This window comes from Acanthisitta chloris, unplaced genomic scaffold (assembly GCF_000695815.1).
Source record: "Acanthisitta chloris isolate BGI_N310 unplaced genomic scaffold, ASM69581v1 scaffold1789, whole genome shotgun sequence".
In the NCBI taxonomy this organism is placed as follows: Eukaryota; Metazoa; Chordata; class Aves; order Passeriformes; family Acanthisittidae; genus Acanthisitta; species Acanthisitta chloris.
The window spans coordinates 1-20677 of NW_008692866.1; the positions used below are offsets into that span (position 1 = coordinate 1).

Consider the following 20677-nt stretch of genomic DNA (forward strand, 5'->3'; position numbering starts at 1 on the left):
CTGCACCGGGGGCTGCTGCACCGCAGGAGCGAGTCCAACCACATGAGCGTCAAGAGGCTGCGGTGGGAGCAGGTGGAGAACTCAGAAGGGACCATCTGGGGGCAGGTATGGCCCTGGGCTGGTCTGGGTTATGGTTACCTGTGCTGAGGCTGTACAGGTTGGTGGGAGCATCTGTGGGCACTGCTCAGAGTGCTGGGGGCTGTGGCCTCCCCAGAGCACCATGTCCCGGCCTCTTGTAGGGCTACACATGGCAAGGGGGTGAACTCTGAAGATTTTAGAATCCTGGAGTCATGCAATAGTTTGGATTGGAAGGATCTGAAAGCTTATCCAGTTTCACCCATGGGCAGAGATACCTCCGACCAGCCCAGGTTGCTCCAAGCCCCATTCAGCCTGGCCTGGAACACTCCAGGGATGGAGCAGCCACAGCTGCTCTGGGCAACCTGTGCCAGTGCCTCAGCACCTCACAGGGAAGATTTTCTTCATAATATCTAACCTCAATTTCCCCTTTTTCAGTTTGAACCCATTATTCCCTGTCCTGTCAGTGCAGTTCCTGAAGATGCAACGTGACAGAAAGTCTTGTATTTCTTTTCATCCTTTTGATTGTTTGAGCCAAACTGCTGGGATGGGGGAGGGGCTCTGGGAGGCCTCCAAGATGCTGGTTTTGGTGAGAGTGTCTCAGGAGCACTTGCTCTCCTGCTCTCTGGTGGTTGATGCAGTCAGGATCTGCCTCCAGATCTGCTCTCGAGGCAGGGCAGGACACTGGAGGCGAAAAGCAGAGTCGAAGGGTGAGACTAGATGTGATAATCCTTTGGAATTGTGGACTTAAAGTGGTGCAGAACTCTGGAGGTGGATTCAATCCTCGTAGCGGGAACTGTCCTCCCTGAGGTGTAATTGCCAGCCTCTGTGTCTCTCCTGGTGTTCAGGACATGTTGTTTTCTCCGTGCCCCGAGCAGTGAGAGGGGAGCTGTGGGATCATCTGCCAGTCCCACAGGCACTTGAAATCCTGCAGGTCCCTCTCCTGGGCACTCTGGAGAGACAGATGCTTCTTCCTAGTCATTTTTGCAAAACATTCCTGAAGTTTCTGTAATTCCTATTTTGTCCTTCAGTAAATTGTGCCCAAGTAGCAAGTGAAGACAGAGATGCTCTGTAGGATTTCAGCTTTGTCAGGAGCTGAGTCAGTCTCTGGAGCAGTGGCTGAGTTCTTCAGTCACAGGACAGTGCCACCACCCTCTCCTGGTTTCTTCTGGGGACACAAAGCTTGGTGTGGGGTATAGGGGAGGTGCCCAGCACTGTGAGGCTGTCCCCTGTGCCAGCACAGCTCCTGAGTCTTCCTCCTTCTGCAGCTTGGGGAAGACTCAGATTATGACAAGCTGAGTGATATGGTCAAATACCTCGACCTGGAACTGCACTTTGGGACACAGAAGCCTACAAGTAAGTACCTGAGCCCCAAAATTTGTCCGGGTACCAACCAGAGACTGGGGAGCTGGGAGGAACTGGGGTTTGGTGGGCAGCAAGGCAATGCCTAGTCCGTGACATCACCCATGGCATGGATTTGTTCATACTCAGGACTTTGTGGCTGGTGGCACAGCAGATCATTAAGGTGGAGATGGTTTTGCTATCTCCCTTAATTATCTTTTCTGTTGTGATCTGTTTTCTCTGTGCGTCTCATGGAACAGTGAAACTCTCCTGGAGAGTTTCACCTAGTGCCACTCTGGTGCTTTGAGAATGCTGAAAAATGCTGAAAAAGCCATGAAGACATTCCCGTGTCCACAAAAATCATCACAAACAACAACACTTTTCTTTTTACATATGTAATGTTAGTTCCCCCAGGATCTGCAATGGGGTCTGGAGCTCCCTGCCCATGCAGCCCTTCTGTCGTTCTTGAACTGAGGTCTCCAGCAGCACCAGTGACTGGGATCTCCCACCCACTGGGATCTCTGGGTGCCACAAAGCCAGAGAGAGGGTGAGGAGTGGTGGTGACCAGGGTGGCTACCCTGGAGGGAGGCATCTCAGTGGAATGGCATGTCTCCTGCTCCAAGGGACACAGTGCCCAAGTGGCAGTGGAAGTGGGATGAAACAGGATTCTTCCCAGGGGGCACCTTTTTGGGGATGTTTCTGAGCAGTCTGGGATTTTCTGTGTGTTTCACCTCTCGTTTTACCTTTTCCAGCTCCAACCGAGTCCTCCATTGAGGAGATCTTTGAATCGCAGCATTCAAGGACTCCGGAGCCATTGCTGTGTGCAAAGTATCAGTTCTCCTCTCTCTCATTCATGGTTTCAGTGTTTGCAGGGCAGTTTTCTCTCTGCTGGAGCCAACTGAGCCTGTCCTTACCCATGATTAAATCTTTCAGTTTCTCTTCCAGAGCCAACTCTCATGCCTGAGAGCTTTAAAAAGAAAGATGTGGTTGAAATTTTGTCCCACAAAAAGGCCTACAACACATGTAAGTAACTTCACCGTGAAGCTAACCCCAAAATGGGCCCAGAGGTGGGACCAGGGATGTAGAGAACTGGAAAGGTAAAGGGAATGAAGTCACATGGGCACAGACCCATGAGCACAATCCCATGGGCACAATCCCATTGGTACAGCTTGGCTGGGATGGACTTTTCCTGCAGCCCAGAGCCCCTGTGGACTGGGCTCAGCACCAGGCAGAGGGAACAAGGTGACTTTATGGGAAAGGGATGTGACTCATTGACCTGGGGAGGGAGAAGGGCAGAGCTTGCATGGCCCTGTAGGGCGAAATGGGTCAGTGAAAGGACAGTGCTGCTTTTCCAGGATGTGCTTCTGATAGGAAAGAGGGTGGGAGGGCTTGGTGGGATCCTTAAAGACCCTGATCCCCTGGCTGTGGGGCATGTGGGAGCAGGGGTGGTTTCCAGTGCAGCCGGCCCTGATGCGTGGGTGACGTACATGACATGATGCAGGACCAAAGTGATTCTTGGGATCCCCTTGCAGCTTCTGCAGGGCCTTGGGGAGCAGAAAACCCTTCCTCTCCCCATGGACACTAGCAGAAGTCCACACCACTCACACTGTGGAGAGGTTGAGCTTTACCTCCTGGCCCCATCCTGCCAGTCAGTCTGTCTCCAGCACAGCCCCCAGGGTCCCATCCTCCTCCCCTCCAAGTGATTTACCTCTCTCCCCCAGCCATCCTGATCGCCCACCTCAAGCTGTCACACGTGGAGCTGCGGCAGATCCTGATGACGATGGAGACAGACCGTCTGGAGCCTTCTCACATTAAGCAGCTCCTGCTCTATGCCCCGGATGGGGAGGAGGTCCAGCGCTTCCAGAGCTACAAGGAGAACCCTGGCAAGCTGAGTGAGCCTGACCAGTTTGTGCTGCAGGTACCTGTGGGCAGGGATGTGCCCTGGGAGCAGGGAGGGCTGCATGTGCCACGTCCCCGGTCAGCAGGACACTGGGGTGGGATGGGAGGAGCTGGTGGCACTGGTCACTGGGACCGTAGGTGAGCGATGCTTGGGCTGATGCCTGAGGGGCCTGACAGCTCCCACAGTAGCTGGTTAGAGCTGAAGAGTACCATATGTTTGCTCCATGGCAAGAGTGGCTCTGCCCAACTCTGATTTACTTTCTGTTGACAAAGTCACACGTGGGTGTTGGTGTGAAACTCTCCATCCCGTGGCAGCAAACCAGCCCATCTGCTCTGTGTGTCACCTGTGCTAAGCTAATGCATCCTGCTTCCATGCACAGGGCAACAAGCCAGGAAAAGCACCATATAGGAGGGATTGTGGCTGATGGGGATAGTCACTTACTCCTCCTGTTGCCCAGATGCTGTCTGTACCGGAGTACAAGATCCGCCTGCGCAGCCTGCACTTTAAGACCACCCTGCAGGAGAAGACAGAGGAGATCAAAGCCAGCTACGAATGCATCTGCAAGGCCTCTCTAGAGCTCAAAAGCAGCAAGAAGCTGGCTAAGATCCTGGAGGTCAGGGCAGTCCTTCCTTCTCTCTGGTGACAGCTACCACGGACCCATAACCTGCATAGGAGCATCCATGGGCAGGCAGGGCACAGCTCTAGCCCCATGGCTGTGTCCTGGACCCCTTCAGGACCAGTTGGACCACGGTCCATCACCTGGTGTTGGCGTGTGCGGGTCCGACCTAAGGAGGATGTAGGAGGGCAGATCACTAATGGCTATGCACCCACCTGCAGCACAGGGAGGGCTGCAGGAGCCAGAAACCTGCTGGGCAGGACCACAGCAGAGCCACCCAGGGTGTCCTGGGCTGTGATGGGGCTGGGGGATGTGGGGTCTGTCCCAACTGTCACTGTGTATCCCCTGGCATGCAGGTAGCACTGCAGGCTGGTCCCTGTGCATGGCTGGGGCTTGTGCCAGCCCTGCTGTGGTGCCATCAGGGTCCTCACACTGTCTGTTCCCCCAAGGAGGTACTTTTGGGGTCCTGGGGTGGGCTGTGCCTGGCAGAGAGAGAGAGAACAAATCCCATTGCAGCTTCTCCTTGACACTCCTGAGATGAGCTGCCCCAAATTGCTGTTAATTCATTTGGGTTTGCCTTAAAAAAAAGCAGGTTGGATAAACGAGGTCACCATGTGACCAAAGACATCTCCAGATGAGAGCTGAACCTCCTAAGTGACTCCTGACCAGTAGCCCCAAACAATTCCTTAGATCCTTGAAGGGTGTTGCCTGGTTGCCCATTAACAGGTGGAGAACAGAAATCCAGAGTCCCAGAGGCTGGGAAATGGGATGATACAGTGCAGGAGGTCACAGGCCCCTCATTGCCTGGGTTTCTCTTTGCAGTTCGTGCTGGCCATGGGAAACTACTTGAACAATGGGCAGCCCAAGACCAGCAAAACAACAGGCTTTAAAATTAACTTCCTCACCGAGGTAAGGCGAGGCAGGCTCGTTCCTGTACAGGAGGCACCAACACTGGGAGCTATATGTGCCCAGTCCATTGTACCTGTTCTCCTAAAGACCCCCGGGTGCAGCCACCCCTGGAGGGAGGAAACTGGGGAGGGGCTGGACTGACCCACAGGGGTGGCTTCAGAGAGAGCCTAATGGGAGTCTGGTGCTTCAGTGTGCTGGGGTATCCAACCTGCCTCGACTGGCCAGAGCCCACGGTCATGGCATGGGAAAGGGAGGTCTTTATCCCCCGTGGGTTGCGGTGGGACTCCTGAGGAGTGGGGGACAGAGGGACAGCCCTGCCCTGCAGGAAGGAGCATCTCCGTGCCACTAATCTGGGCATACATGCTGTGTAAACATTACAAATGCTATTTAACCATTAACCACACAGTGTGGTTGGGCATTGCCCTGCATGTGAGCAGGGGCTGAGCAGAGCTGGGAGCCTGGGTGAGCCACACAGCAAGTGCGTGGCGAGACACACTCCCTCTGTGGGGCATCTCTTCACTTCTTCTGCTTTGCTGCAGCTGAACACGACCAAGACTGTTGATGGGAAATCCACCTTCCTGCACATTCTTGCCAAATCCCTTAGCCAACACTTCCCAGAGCTCCTGGGCTTTGCCAAGGACCTTCCGACAGTGCCGCTTGCTGCCAAAGGTAAAGGAACAGGAGTATCTGCAAGTTCTGTGTCTCCCTGCACTGCTTCTTGGTTTTGTTTGGGTCTGGGGTCAGCCATGAACTGCACAGCATTGGAATGAGCAGGATGGAAACCGAAACAAGTGAAGAATGGTCCTGAGTGAGAGGAGAGGGGTAAGGAGGGATGAGCTTAGTGACAGGGGAGGTACCACCCATCCCGTGCTGCTGCACTTGGCAGTGCCTAGACAAGGCTCTGTCCCAACCTGAAGTTCCCTTCTGACTTGAAAAAGTGATTCCCAAGTTCAGAGGTACCTTGGAAGTGCAAACAAGGCACAGGAAATGGAAGTGCCAGGAGCTGTCTGCCCCACCCAGCTGCTGCTCCCTCCACCCCGGTGTGCAGCTATTGCTGCTGCAATCACTGTGGGTCAGGGTGTACAACACCTTCAGCGTGGGTTCACAGTCCAGTCACAGCTATGTCATGTTGACTAAGGACCGTACGGCACCACTGGCTGCAATAAAAACAGTCACACAGATGCTGGGGTTATCCTGTGTCCACCAGTGTTGGATGGTGAATGGTCATGTGTGGCCACCGAAGCAGGGCAGTGCCTGCCCCTTGTGCTGGGCACTGGTGAGGCATCTTCCATTCTGGGATCAGTTTTGGGCCTCTCACAAGGAGGACACTGAGCGGCTGGAGCATGTCCAGAGAAGGGGATTGAGCTGGGGAAGGGGCTGGAGCACAGATCTGAGGAGGAGCAGCTGAGGGAGCTGTGGAGGGGGTCAGCCTGGAGAAAAGGAGGCTCAGGGAGACCTTTTCGCTCTCTACAACTCTGGGGATATGGGTTACTGATGGCTTTGGCAGTGCCTGGGGTAACATTTGGACTGGATGATCTTAAAGGTCTTTTCCAACCCAAATGGTTCCATGATTCTCTGATTTTAAACAATCCTATGAATCTCTGCAAAGCACAAGCTGCATTCTCATTGCACACCATCCCCTGCTGTTTGTGAGCAATTCCCTTGGGAATTAGGGCCACAGTGGATAAATAAAGGAGCAAATTCAGGCCTGGAGCTGCTCTTTTCCACCTGAGGAAGGTCTGTACCTGTAGCTTTCCCAGCTGGAGTTTGTATCTGGCCTAACTACTAACCCCCTTGTCACTGGAAGCTCTCAGACAAGGGGTGATACTGTGTCACCCCTTGTCCTGCTGACCTGTGCACACACCCTCCCCTCCCAAGTACCTGTGTGTCCATCACTACTCTCATGCCCCTGAGTCCTGCAAGCTCCTTGTCCTTAGCATGTTCCAGGCTCCTTCTGAGGTTCTTGGCATCTCTTGGCCTGAGCACCAAGAGCTGCTGGCAACCTGCTGATCGCAGCAGGGTGGTCTGGTTGTCCACCTTGCCTGGTGGACAGGTTGTGCAGAGCCCTGCAGACAGACAGCCTGACCCCTTGTCTGATGGCCCATGCTCATTGCCCTCTCTTTGCCATGGGAATCAGCCCAGAGCTACATCTCCCAACACTGCTGACTCCACTCTTCTCCTGCAGTGAACCAGAGGACACTGACAGCTGACTTGAAGGACCTGCACACCACAGTCAGTGACATCCAGACAGCCTGTCACAATATGCCAGCGACTGCAGAGGACAGATTTGCAATAGTGATGACTGTATCCTTCTGGAAAAGGGGCAAATCACTAGTGTGACCTCCAGTAAAACCACTTTGATGTCCTTGGGGCTCCTTGGAGAGCAGCCTGGCTGTGTCCAGCACCACCTCAGCACTGGTGGAAATCTCCCCTCACCCTTAGCCAGCATGGAAGCAGCTTTTGTAGTGCACATCAGCCTCTGCCTGGCACAGCCCCAGTGCCACGAGGCCAGAGGGTGTGCTGAGTGTGTCCTTCAGCTCAGAGCTGTCAGGGACAGCTGGGTGTGCCCAGCACCCTCCACACCTGCTTGTGCAGCAGGTCCTTGCTGACACCTGAGCTGGCACGCAGCCATTTGATAAGAGATTGATAAGTGATCCTGATGGATCAGCCCCGTGGAATGGCTGTTTGTCCTTAATCCACTTCCTTCAGTCCTTCCTGGAGAGTGCCCAGCCTGCCATGCGGTCCCTGGATGAGCTGCAGCACAAAGCCATGGAGGAGTTCAGCAAGGTGTTGTCCTTCTTCGGGGAGGACTCCAAAATGACAACTTCCGAGGCTTTCTTTGGCATCTTTGCAGAATTCATGAGCAAGTTTGAGGTGAGTTGAACTTTCAGAGCCAATCAGGGCTCTCCTGTGAAGTGAAGTGAGTGAGTGAGGTGTTTTACTTGTGTGTGAGTGGTGTGAGCAAGATGAGGTGTTTGTGAGCATCTGTACATGAGTGGCTGTAAGAGGCAGTTTCTCTAATGTGATAAAGTGCAATTTGTCCAACACACAAGTCTGCTGTGTGGAGCTGGATGCTGAAGGAGGGTGATGGTCCAAGCACCAGCCCCAGGGAGAGTAACACAGTTGTTCATAGAACCCCAGAGCAGTTTGGGTTGGAGGAACCTTAAAGCCCATCCAGTCCCACCCCTGCCATGGGCAGGGACACTTTCCACCAGCCCAGGTTGCTCCAAGCCCCATCCAACCTGGCGTTGAGCACTTCCAGGGGTGGAGCAGCCACAGCTTCTCTGGGCAACCTGTGGCCACTACCTGCCCATGCCCGATGCTCACCTTTGCTCTCTGCTCTGTCCCCACAGAGAGCTCTCTGTGACGTGCAGGTGGGCGAGAGCCAGCGCAGCCCCCGGATGACCTCTCCCCTGGCCTGGTGATGGACCTGCAGTGACCCGAGGTGCAACAATTCATTGCCAACAAAGTGCAATTTGCTCCTGTTCAGTTTGGTTGTAAATATGCCGCTGCCACCTGCTCCCAGCAAGCAGAGCCATGGCTGGAGGGATGGGGCAGGTGGTCACTGGGAACGCACCACAGGTGACAGTGGATGGTGTGAGGGTGAGGCACAGGGACACAAAGGTAAACACCACATTGGGCTTGACAACAGCTTGCTTAGCACCCTTCAATTCCAGTGCACTACTGGGCCAAGTATTTCAGACACATCTGGTAAACCCCCACTCTCTTGAGTGCCCAGAACTAGTGTAACTGATACCTTCTCCAGTCCCCATGGCCACTGCCTGAGCATCAGGAGCTCTTCCCAGGCAGGCACTGCTCACCCTGACAGCCTCAGGGCTGGAGTTAAAGCCCAGCTACAGACTCCCTGTGAAGCCAGAGCAGGTCAGGTGGGAAAGGGAGCGCAAGGAAGAGGGATGCCACCAGCACCTGCTCTCCTAGGACCCTAAGGAGCAATACTGCTGAACTGTTCTCCATTTCCTCTCCAAGTCCTTCTGCCCTGGAGCAGAGCACGAGGCTGAAGCTCCACCTGAACAGAGTGTAATTGTAGAGCAGAGATCACTGGAGGTGGCCCAGAGGCTTTAATCCCCTGCTGTTGCCAGCCAGTGGCAATGGAAAGCAGTAGGACCTTTCAGAACCCTTCTGGCATGTTAATGTGGTCCCAAACATGGATCCAGTATGGTCCTACCAAGCTGCACAGGTCCTTCCTGGCTGTCAGTTTTGCTTACAGCTGTTCCAAGAGTTTAACACCATCAGCTCATTGGAACTCACCAGAAATCCCTGAGCATTTTGGTGCCTCCTTGGAAAGCACAGAACCCCTGGTAGCCTAACAGTGAGTCCTCTGCAGCCTTGAGTGCTGCTTCAAGGCACGGCAGACCATGGGAAATACCTCCTCTAGTCATTCCTGAGGGCTGGAAGCCTGAGTCCCTTTGTTGTGTGACCAGTTGTTCACGGTGGATATCCCAGGGAACTCCAGGAGCGTGCATGTCCATCTTCTGATGTGCATGTCCACCTTCCAACATGCACATCCATCTGTCCCCAACCCCTGATTGTCCCCAGTTCCTCTGCACTGTCCCCCGGGCCAAAAGGGCTAGCAGCACCCCGCGGTCAGTGCGTGCAGCTCCGGGTGCCTTGGAGCCCCGAGAGCTTTGGCAGCAAACTCACAGTGCGTTCCTGCTCTGAGGCTTTTCTCTGTGCAAAACGCATCCGTTGCCTTCTCACCCCGTCCTGCTCCCGCATCCCAGCCCGTGGCAGCCCTGGCAAGCTGTAGGTCACCCTCCTCCCACCTATTGCCAGAGCAAGAGCTCCTCCTGCAGCCTCTGCTCAAGGACACAATCACCAACCGGTGCATTATTTCTGGGAGACCTTACGCCCACCAAATCTCTGGGTTTCGGGACTTTTTTAAACCCTGCTGTAGAAAGTGAAGTATATTTTCACAGGTGTTCTCTGTTTATACAGCTTTAAGTGCCAGGTAGTGCGTAGCCTTGTGTTCCCAGAGGTCCAGCCTTGTCCCTGCCCCGATGACAGTGATAGGGACATGCTTCCTCCGCTCCACTCTCCCTCTTGGATGTTGCACACTGCATTCCTTTGATTTTTTTTTTTTAACGTATTCGGTATTTAAAGCCCTGGAGGTTCTTTCAAAACTCTCATGAGAGAAACTGCTGTACATAGATTTTGCTACATGTTGTAACTTTCCAAAATAGGTAGAACTCCAACACCTTTGGTATTTTTATGTGAATATTTTCAAAGAACCAGAACTGCTGGTTACATGATTTGATAACAGGACTATGTATATTCACACGTCAGTCTCTACCCAATGCCTATGTGCTACTCCTGAAATAAAGCTACTGCCTTCTGCCCCCTGACTGCACAGACCTCTGTCTTCTGTCCAAAACTGCTGGTGATGGTGTGAGGAATTCTGCATTTGGCACTTCTGTCACTGCACTGGTTAATACTGGTCACTTACACCTGCAGGGAGTCTCACCTGGCTGGGCTGGGGAGAATCTCTGCCCAAGGGACCTGCAGCATCCAGGCTGGGGTGATCAAGCAAATTCTTTAAATACTATGGACTTTTTTTTTTCTCCAGTGAGTGTATGAGCCAGGGAATTGTTTCCTTCTGAAAATGAATTCTTGGCTGAGGGTGAGCCCCAGAGCAATTTATCTCCCTTGACACTAAGAGCAGAGAGATAGGGACTGGCTCCATATCAGATGTTCTGGTTGTAGTTTAGCTGGTTTACAGCAGCATGATGGATCCCTGGTGGCAGGGACACAGCTCTGTGCAGTTAACCAAAGTGTTCCTTGCTGGGCACGTGCATCTCCTTCCGCGGAGATACCAAGAGTCACCTGCACATGATCCTGAGTGCTGACTCCAGGGGAACAGGGAGGTTGGACTAGGTGACCTCCAGCAATCCCACCCAACCTGAACCACCCTGTGATTCTGTTTGAAGTGCTCAAACCCCTCCTGATGTCTCCTCAGCCTCCCTGGCCAATCCCACCTGTCTATGTCGCAGCCCCAAGACCCTGAGCCACCCGGTGTGGCTGTCACACCTCCCACCACCCAGACTGAGTCCCAAGACCACCACAGGAATGCAGGAAAGCTGTCCCAGAGCCCCCACTGCACCATGTCCCACACGACAATCACATCATTCCCTGCACACTCCCATTTTGCTGGTTATGATGCAGCAGACATGAGGTAATTCCTCCCCAGACCCAACGCACAGGCTAAGCCTCTCCTTCAGCCTGGACAGAATTCCTGTGTCAGCCAGATCACAGGGTCATCCTCACAGGAAAGCCTGTCCTTGGAGGGCAATACCAACCCAGACAGCAGCCAGGGGCAGTGCAGGGAATGCAGCCGTGGTGCTCCTGCTCCGTGGGTGCCACTGCCATCCTCCATCACAACCTGGCAAACCCTGCCCCTGAAAATCCCGGTTTACATTCCAGACCTCGCATTATTTAAGGATTTTCACCCTTTCCTGAAAGAAACGGGGGGAAAAAAGACTCTCACAGAGGAAATGAGCAGCTTGAGTAAAGTCATGGTGGGACAGGATCACAGCTGGGATACAATAGCACCAGGATCTTCAAGTGGAACCACATATGAAGCCTCCCTCTGACTATCTTGAGAATGGTTTGAAGGGCCATGACCTGTAATGATTGTCCAGGTGCCATGAAAGATGCCAAAGAGACAAAGAGAGATCTCAGCTTCAGGCTGGAAGGGCTGTAAATCAGGATAAAATACAGCACAGACTGGGAGGCAGCATGAGGCTCCTGAGTGCTGCTTTTGCAGCCCTTGAGGATCCACCTTGTTCTGATATGATTTGGGAAAATCTGGGCTTTCCAGACTGTAGCAGATCAAATTAAAGCAAGATTCAAAGGGCTTTAGTTATGTTCATCAGAACTCTGAGAGGGAAACAGTGAGAGAAAATACAGACACTGAGTTTTTCATGGAATCATAGATGATAGAATGGTTTGGGTTGGAGGGAACTTAAAGCCCATCCAGTCCCCCTCCTGCCATGGGCAGGGACACCTAGCCCAGGTTGCTCCAAGCCCCATCCAGCCTGGACTGGAACACTCCCAGGGATGGAGCAGCCACAGCTTCTCTGGGCAACCTGTGCCAGTGCCTCAGCATCTCACAGGGAGGAATTCCTTCCCAATATCCCATATATCCTTGCCCTTTGGCAGGTTAAAATGTGCCCTTAGGGGGTCACCTGCAGTAGAATTTCAGATGGTAACTCCACTGCTGGGGTGTGGGTTAGCTCACAGGTTTCCTGCCCAGGAGGGAGCTCCTCAGCAGTGCTGCCTGGGGCTCTGTGCACCCCGAGGGATGTATGAGGTGCCTCCTGCCTTGGTATCTCTCTGTGCTGTGAGGTCTCTCTTCAGCATCTCTCTCTGTGTGCTTTGACCTTAATGGTTTATCAGGGTTTTCAGACAGATGATGCTGAAGCCAAACCTGCAGCCCAGTCCCAGAGGGGGAATCAGTTCTGGGATGAACCTACAGCCTCAGCAATGTGCAACAAATCCCAGCCCACGGATGGATCCTTCTCTGTGTGAGGCTCAGGCACAAACCAGAGACGGGACTGGCTGTCAGCTGCTCCCTGTGCCACGGGCTGTCAGCTCGAGGGGACATCAGCAGGGATTTTTTATTGTTCTGTGTCCCTTCTGTAGCTGCACAGATTGCTTAAGAGAATGGCACTCCGTGGAGTTTGACCCGGGAGCCCTGATAGTGAAAATAATACACTTCTCACCAGAGCCACGGGAGACCAAAAGAGTAACTTCGGTCAATTAGTTTAACTTTGACTATAAATATTCCTTCTCATTCCTTGTGACCCTGTTAACAGCTCTGCTGGCAAACCCCGATTCTCTGGCAATATTTAAGCTGCCTGTCAGTTGGCAGAGCCCTGGCGGTGCCCGGCGCGGGGAGCAGGATAAGACCCAGCTGAGCGCAGTAAGTTCCCTTTCGGCTTCTCCCTCGAGTCGGGGCGCTCCGGTCGGGTTTGGGGCTGCGCTGGGCTGCTCAGCCCCGGCGGGCCGTGCTGTCTGTAGGAGGATGGACCTGGGAATACTTTAAAAATTCCGTTGAGGAGGCATTGAGAGCGATGCGGTCCCGCGGGTTACTCGAGAGCCACGTGGGCTGCATCCCCCGGCCCCGGCGGGAGAGGATGGACCAGCTGCAGCGCCTTCATTCCCATGCCACGGCTGTTCCCTCGCGCAGTCCCTGGCGAGGAAAGCTCCGCCGCCTGTGCCAGGCACCGGGGGACACCAGGCCGTGAGCTGAATTCACAACACGGGCAAAATTTCCACTGTGCAGAGCTGGGGATCCGAGCGCGCCCGGCAGCGCAGGAGGAGCTCAACCCGCGCTCAGCCCTGGCAGTGCCACCCGAGCGCGTCCCGACTCTGCTTTCTGCACCGAGAGCAGCGACAGGTGCCCGCAGAGCTGTCCCGCTCCACTCGAGCTGCGGAGGGACAATCACGACACTCTCTGCCCGCGTGGCTGAGTCCCGAGTGAGACCGGAGCCGCAGCACTGTCTGTCCTGCCCGTGCCACCCGGAGCTGGGCTGTGATGCTCCTTGGGGGTCCCTTCTGGCTCGGATATTCCATGATCCTGTGATTCTCTGACTCCCTGCTGTGGGTCCTGAGGTGGGAAGTGTCTCGGGATGGAAAGAAACAGCAGTATCAGAGGGAGAATCGGTGGTGTTGGAGCAGGTTAGCAGCTTCCCCAGGCTCACATACCAAACCTGTTTTCCTTTTCCTAGTTAGAGGTTTAGCATGCCAGTAAAAACTCGGCAGCAGCCAAGACACATTGCTTCTTAAAGGCATAAGATAGCACTGATCTGGTCATCAGTGTCCTGCCTCATTGCCAGGCAGAAGCTCCCAAGGAATTTGGTGGGATCCAGGGAGTTTATAAGGCATGGAAAAGGCTCTGCCAAGGTGCTGCCAGTCCCTGATCCCACCCTGGTGCTGCCACTGCTGCCCTCAACCAGAACATGGCTCTCTAGCATCTTTGGCTCTTGTGCTGGAGGCTGTTGCTGTCTCGGGCTACAACCCCCAGCTATGGGAAGCAGGTGATGGGGTGGGATGGTACCTGCAGCTGGAAACTCTCCATTGCCTGAGCTTTGGCAAATCGATGATCCCAGCAGTGCTGGTCCAGGCACAGCCTGGGCTTCAGGATGGAATGTAGAGGGGACACCGGGCAGGATTTGTCCTTCTGAGCATTGCCAGCACCTTTGTCACCACAGCACCTGTCACTCCAGTCCCTCTCTGTTTGGTCCACCCACCTGAGCAGCTGTACCCAGGGGTGCTGTTGGTGCAGGAGCAGAGCTGAGTCGCACTCCGGGCAGGTCCTCAGGCCACAGGTGAGCTGAAGGCAGGTTCAGCTGCAGCTCAGCACCTGGACCCAGGCTGAAGCTGGCAGTTGTGAATGAAACATGTGGCTGTGGGACAGGCTGGTGTCCTGTCCTGTCCTGTCTGGGCTTTGCTGCCCACTGGATGTTCAGAGGAAGAACTTGTTTGACCGCTTGTCATCTGACCATCCATGCTGGGTGCCCCAGGCCAGTGCAGGCCACCTCTCGCCCCACCTTCTTCAGCTCTTTGCCAGGGGGGAGCTTATAAGTGTCTCCTTGCAAGTGAAAGAGAGGCCAAAGGACCTGGCCAGCTGCACAGGACAGGGAACAGCAGGCACCCAGCACAGGCGTCCCAGTGACGCCAGGACTGGACCCGGGGCTGAGTTGGCTGTGAGGCTGTGCCAAGGCTGGTGAGTGCTGGCTCTGCTCCTCTTTGGAGGAACCACCTCCTCAGCTCAGTGGGGTAAGAGGAATAATCCCAAACCTGCTCCCATGCAGCACTGAGGGTTCCCTGGGGACTGACAGCAGCCACGTCCAGGCAGGGACTGTCTGATGTGGCCTTGGCCACACTGTGGCTGTCACTCGCCTTCTGCTCTGCTCTCAAAGCATGACTGAGCCCAGCTGAGGGGAGGAGGAAATGAGGAGGAACTGCATTAATTCAGACACCGGACCAACCTCCTGCCCTGGACTTTATCCCGCTCCTGCCAAAGGGCAGCAGCCTGGTAACATGAGAGCTCTATAGGGCTCCAGGGAGCCCTTCTGGGGATCCTACAGTGGTGCCACATCTCCTCATCAGGCATTTCTGGAGAAGAAAATGAGGCTTTGTTCCTGTGGAAGCACATGAGGGGACACACCTGCAGGAAATCCATCTGCATTCGGTGAGGGGTGAGCCCCAGCTCCACCACTGACTCTTCTGCCGCTTGGTGCCAGTTGCTCTGGGTACTGGGGGTACTTACTGCTCATCCCCACTGCCTGCTCTGGTGTGGCAGAGGGCACATCCATCCCTGTGATTGGATGTTGCTGATACAGAGCGCAGGGCAGAGCTCACTCACTGGACATTGGCCTCACTTGGGAGGAGATCCAAGCACTCTGCACTGGGGCTTGAGCTCTTGCTGTGGCAAAGGAGGAACATGTCAGCACTGCTGGAGCAGTCCAAGTGCCTTCACACCCCATCGTGGACACAGTTCTGGCAGCAGCTTCTTATCAAAGCCAGTGCTGCAGCGCTGCCACATGGGAACCATGGACTGGCTGGGCCATGTCCTCATCCTTTCCTCTGCCCATTTCAGCTGTTTACACCTTCTCTCTAATGCCTCCATTTCTCACCAGCTAGAAGATTGTATAAGAAATACCACCAACCCACACTGGGCTGTCTGCTGGCAGCATCTCCACAGCACAGAAAGGGAGTCATGGATGAAGGCAAACCCCAGAGACAAGATCCTTCCCCAGAGCTCCAGCACAAGCAGCACTGCAGCCAGAGCCAGAGCTGAGAGCCCTGAAATGGTGAAGGAACAGTCAGCACCTTCCTGGTGCTGCCACATCCTGCTCTAACCATGTCACCATTTTTAACAGATATATGCATCAAGACAAAGAAGCTCTCAGCCTGCCCAAGAAGCCATGGAGCCCACCAGCATCACCCCAACCTCTGTGACCCCCTCGTGGGATGTGTTTCCCCAGAAGACTCTGGAGCCCATAGACATTGCTGTCCTCGTGCTGTACTTCCTGTTCGTCCTTGCAGTTGGTCTGTGGGTAAGCAAACAAGTTATAAAATTTCATATGTGCCTGTTATGCTGAAAAATATGGATGGTTTGGGCTCAAATTATTTTACTTTGGCTGGAGTCAGGGTGCACTTCACTGGATTCAACTGAGCAGGGAGTTTACAGGTCCTTCTCCTCACCTCAGCCTGAGGAAGTGCCCTCCCTGCCCCAGAGGAGAGCTCCTCAGCCTGGTGTTTGCCAAGGTTTTGAGAACCCTGGTGAGGAAGAGGCTAAGTATTATTAGTATTGCTAATAATAATGCTTTGTTCATTCAGGAAGGAATTGCTGTCCTATAAATCACCTGTGCTTGTCCACAGGGGTCTGACAGCAGTTTCCATCGATTTAAAACACTGCCTGTACACACTTAAAGCAGGAGGACATCCTTTGGCATGGCTTTTGTGACAGCAGCAGCACAACCTGGTCAGGAGTCAGAGATGAAGAGCTGCTCCCTTCAAATGTGGTGCATAACTCTCAGGCTGTTGCATGAACTGTCTCTGAGGAGGAGAAGTCCATGAGCCATATGTGCAAGGCTGAGTGTCTGTCCAGGCTGTGCCTAGTACCTAGGGATTCCACAGCTCTTGTCCCAAATTATTTCCTTTCCATGTCCACAGTTCTTGTCCAAAACTGTTTGCCTTCCTTTCTGATTTGCAGTGATTTAAGTTGCTTATCACAGAAAACATTCCATCAGGATGCTGAGATGATGGAAAACTTTGTGTGTGGCTCAGAGCCCTGGGTGATCGCAGCCCTCATCCCCCAGGACCTCCCAGCAGCAACTGTCCTCCAGGGAACCCTTGGTTTCCACCTGATGACAGCTCAGAGTCTCCCAGTGGGGAAATCTCTGGGTGATGCCCTGAGCAGCCACTGAAACGATGGCTGAGCCATGTGCCTCTCTTCTGCTTCCCCAGTCCATGTGGAAGACGCAGCGCAGCACTGTCAAAGGTTACTTCCTCGCCGGGGGACAGATGGTCTGGTGGCCTGTGAGTATCTGTGCCATCACCCTGCCTGTGCCCCTGTGCCCAGCAGGGCTGACAAGGGCTTCTGCCCAAGCAGAGTTTACTTCTCCAGACAGCAATGACTAAATAAACATTACTCCCATGTTTTGCAAAGTCCCAGTTATATACTGGTTCTTTTTTCCCCTCAGATCTGAGACTGGGGAAGTGGATGGTGAGGGCCAGACTTATGCCTTGCAATGTCTGGAGGTTTCCAGAATGAACTGGGGATTCCCCAGCATGGACACAGCTTTGTGCTGAGCCAGTCTGTTGTCTGGGCTGGCTCATTTAGGCTGGGCTGGGCTCTCAGTATGTGCTGACACCAGAACCTGATGACCTCTGCCTACTGCCCTGCTCCCTACCCACCAAGAGAGACTAGAGCCTATTTTGGAAGCAGGATGGTGCTAAACATGCCCACAACTAGGCAGTGAATGGTAAAGAAGCTGGAGAGAGATGCCAGAGCCATTAAACTTGTAGGCAAAAGAAGGTGATGGCAGAGAGTGATGAGCATTTCGTGTCCCCCATGGTTGTGAGGGGGAGCAGCATCGCTGTGCTCCCCAGGCTGGGAAGGATACCCTGTGCCAGGCTCAGATCTGATTTTCTCTCTTTCCCCAGGTGGGTGCATCCCTGTTTGCTAGCAACGTTGGGAGTGGCCACTTCATCGGCCTGGCTGGGTCTGGAAAAAAAAACAGCCTACGAGTGGAACGTGAGTGTGGCACAGTGTTTGGGAGTCCTCTGTGCTCTACAGGGCAGCTCCAACCAGTCACCACACAAGGGTGCAGCTCTGGCAGTGCCAGCACTCAGGATCTGCTGAACAAGCCAGAAGACACCAGATATTGGGGGCTGAGTCCCCGTGTCCGTGTGGTCCACCCCATCGCAGCCTGGACCACCCTGACCTTCATCTCCCTTCACTTTGCAGGGGATGTTCTGTGTCCTGGTGCTGGCCTGGCTCTTCCTCCCCATTTACATAGCATCAGGGGTGAGTAGAGGGAGTGTTGGTACCTGAATCACCTGTGTGGCTCATGGGCTTAACCCTCTCCTGTGCTGCTCCTGGAGTCAATCCTGGGGCACTTGGCTGCTCCGGTGCCCTGGGTAATGGGGAGGAGAGGTGCTGACTGGGACCAACACTGTGGATTTGGGGGGCAGATTGCTCTCTTACCCCTGGCAATGAGTAAAGTCACTCCGTCTCCCGAGGAGATGGATGCAGACGTGTCGTGGTTTATAGTGAACCTTGTGCCACACATCGCAGCAAAGTCAGTGCTTGATGAGCTGCTGTGCTGGCCTAAGTAGGCAGCTGGGAACCACATACCAGCCCAGGGCAGGCATCAGAACCCTTCTGCTCTTCTGCCAGTGCAAAGCACCCACACAGCTCCATGGGTGAGCCCTTGGCAGCTCTGGGAATGACCTTGTCCCACCTTCCCTGATGCTGTGTCTCTCCATAGGTCACGACCATGCCAGAGTACTTGAGGAAACGTTTTGGAGGCAAAAGAATTCAGGTGTTTCTGGCAATTCTCTACTTGTTCATCTACATCTTCACCAAAATATCAGTGAGTAGAAAAAATGGAAATGTTGGATTCAATTCACTTTGGAAACAAGTGACTGAGAGGTGCAAGCAGTAGCCATTCCCTGGAGAGCAGAGAAAAGTTTACTATCAAGATGCCCAAGGAAGGGACTGGAGTTGTTCTGAGAACCTACACAAACAGAATAACTCCTCTTTTTGCCCATAAAGCACTGTAATAAGTGATAGAGCTGGAGGAAAGGCTTGTGTCAGTGCCCTGAGCAACAGCTGATAGCAAAGGTGGAGCTGTGAGTATGGATGTGGTGGTTGTTAGCTTTTGCACCTCTGGCAGCTCACCCAGTTTCTCCCCCTATCACATTTATTGCCCATGCAGACACGAGGTGCTGTTATTGCAGGATGGAGAAGGATGGAGGAGCTGGTGCAGGGTTAGAAGATGAGTGTTCAGTGATTTATTGCAGCTGTTTGAATAAATAACTGAATCAACCCTTGCACAACCCCTCGGTGGCTGCTCATTAACCACAGCAGGCACAGACTGTGACACCACACCGAGGCTGCTGGGGTTTTTCCTCTACACAGATCGTGGTGTCTGACCCTGCCTCTGACCCCCTGAAACTTCTGTCAGGGGAGAATGGCTTTACACTGAAAGATAGCACAGGTTGCCCAGAGAAGCTGAGGCTGCTCCATCCCTGAAGTATTCCAAGCCAGGTTAGATGGGGCTTGAAGCAACTTGGGCTGGTGCAAGGTGCCCCTGCCCATGGCAGGGGGTGGAATGAAATGAGCTTTAGGGTCCTTCCAACCCAAACCATTCCAGGACTGTATGAAATGTGTGCAAGTCCTGGGGTTGAGGTGGCACTGAGCAGCAAGGCTCAGGTTCTCCACTAGTTAACACTGACCATTTGATGAAATCTCTGATAACACAATCCCTGCACTCAGGATGTTTTATAGCTGTCTGTCCTCCCATGTTTGTCTGTCCTAACCTCTCCTAAACCTCAAAGTTCTCACGTAGCTGCAGAGCTGGTTGGTCAGGGCTGGCCCAGCCCCAAGGACACTTTGCCTTATGATGTGCCTGACCCATGTCAGCAGGGAGGAATTCTCATTCTGGCTGATGGGTGCTGAGAGTGTGGTGGCTGAGACACCAGGTGGGTTTGCACAGCAGGTGCCCCAGTCCCCAGGCCAGCCCAGTTCTTCCCACTGGGAAGAGATAAGCTCATCCCATCCAAATGCCTTTCTCATGGAGAGCTGTGCACACTCCCCCTCTCTTGTGACAGCTCCATCATCACTTTTACTGCCTTTCCCGTGATCAGTAATGATAATAAACTGGCTAAAGAATGAATTGGGCTTGGTCCCACTGCAAGGCAGGAGATGCTGCAGGGAGCTGGGGGGTCATGAGCAGTTTCAAACCAGACTGGTTCCCATAAAGGAGATGGGTTGGTCACCAAAATGTTCATGCTCTGAGAGGCTTGGTAATGTTCATCATTGCAACTGTGCCACTGTGTTTTTCTCCAGGTTGATATGTATGCTGGGGCCCTGTTCATCCAGCAGGCCTTGCACTGGGACCTCTACATCGCCGTGGCAGGGCTGTTGGCCATCACTGCTGTCTACACAGTGTCAGGTACGTGGCCAGGTGCCAGATCCTACTACAGATCCTGCCCAGGGAGCTGAGACATCCAAGTGTCCAAGGCAGGGCTGGATGGGGCTCGGAGCCACTGGGTCTAGTAGAAGGTGTCCTTGGCCGTGGCAAGGCGGTGGAAATGGTCCTTAAGGTCCCTTCCAGCCCAAACCACTCCAGGATTCTGTGGTTCATGCCCTGTACCAAGTGTCCTCATGCTTGTGGTAGGATTCCTGCAACCTCATACCATCTGGTTTTGCCATGAGTGTGGATACTGGGGGGAAAAGCAACCAAAAATTCACCTTTTTAGAAAAAGCTACCAAGTGAGAGTGAGTGAACACCCTCATAGGCCACCCCAGGTGGGTGTGTCTTAGGTCTGCTTTAAGGAGAAGCTCTGCTGGAGGAGTTTGCAGGACACATTTTCCTTGGGCTCTCTGGAGGTGTGAGGGATTTCCAGGACAATGAGCCGTGTAATGCGGAAAGACTCCAGTCTTGGATGCCCTTTCAGGCCTTATGAGTGGCCAAATGGAAAACAGCCACACACGGAACAAGCAGAAATCCCAAACAAATAAAGGTTATTCCTTTCCCAGTGCTCACCCCCAGTGATGTAACATCACCCCCCCCCCCCCC

General features: G+C 53.8%; 2 protein-coding genes across 2 annotated transcripts in view; both read left to right on the plus strand.

The window, feature by feature from the left end:
- Window positions 1–3: 3 nt before the first annotated feature.
- On the plus strand, window positions 4–8266 carry LOC103809936 (delphilin-like; the record flags this gene model as incomplete). Its single annotated transcript, XM_009082810.1, has 10 exons — window positions 4–105; window positions 1344–1431; window positions 2350–2439; window positions 3138–3334; window positions 3774–3929; window positions 4755–4841; window positions 5381–5510; window positions 7027–7145; window positions 7551–7715; window positions 8195–8266. Coding segments are annotated over 10 exons (1206 nt in total), but the record flags the coding sequence as incomplete, so codon positions are not given.
- A 7524-nt stretch (window positions 8267–15790) lies between these two features.
- The window catches only part of SLC5A11 (solute carrier family 5 (sodium/inositol cotransporter), member 11), a 12460-nt gene continuing 7573 nt past the window's right edge, over window positions 15791–20677 (plus strand). Inside the window, 7 exon segments of the mRNA XM_009082809.1 lie at window positions 15791–15922; window positions 16836–16907; window positions 17535–17599; window positions 17601–17625; window positions 17839–17898; window positions 18362–18466; window positions 19945–20050. Coding sequence (XP_009081057.1) covers window positions 15791–15922; window positions 16836–16907; window positions 17535–17599; window positions 17601–17625; window positions 17839–17898; window positions 18362–18466; window positions 19945–20050 — 565 coding nt within the window.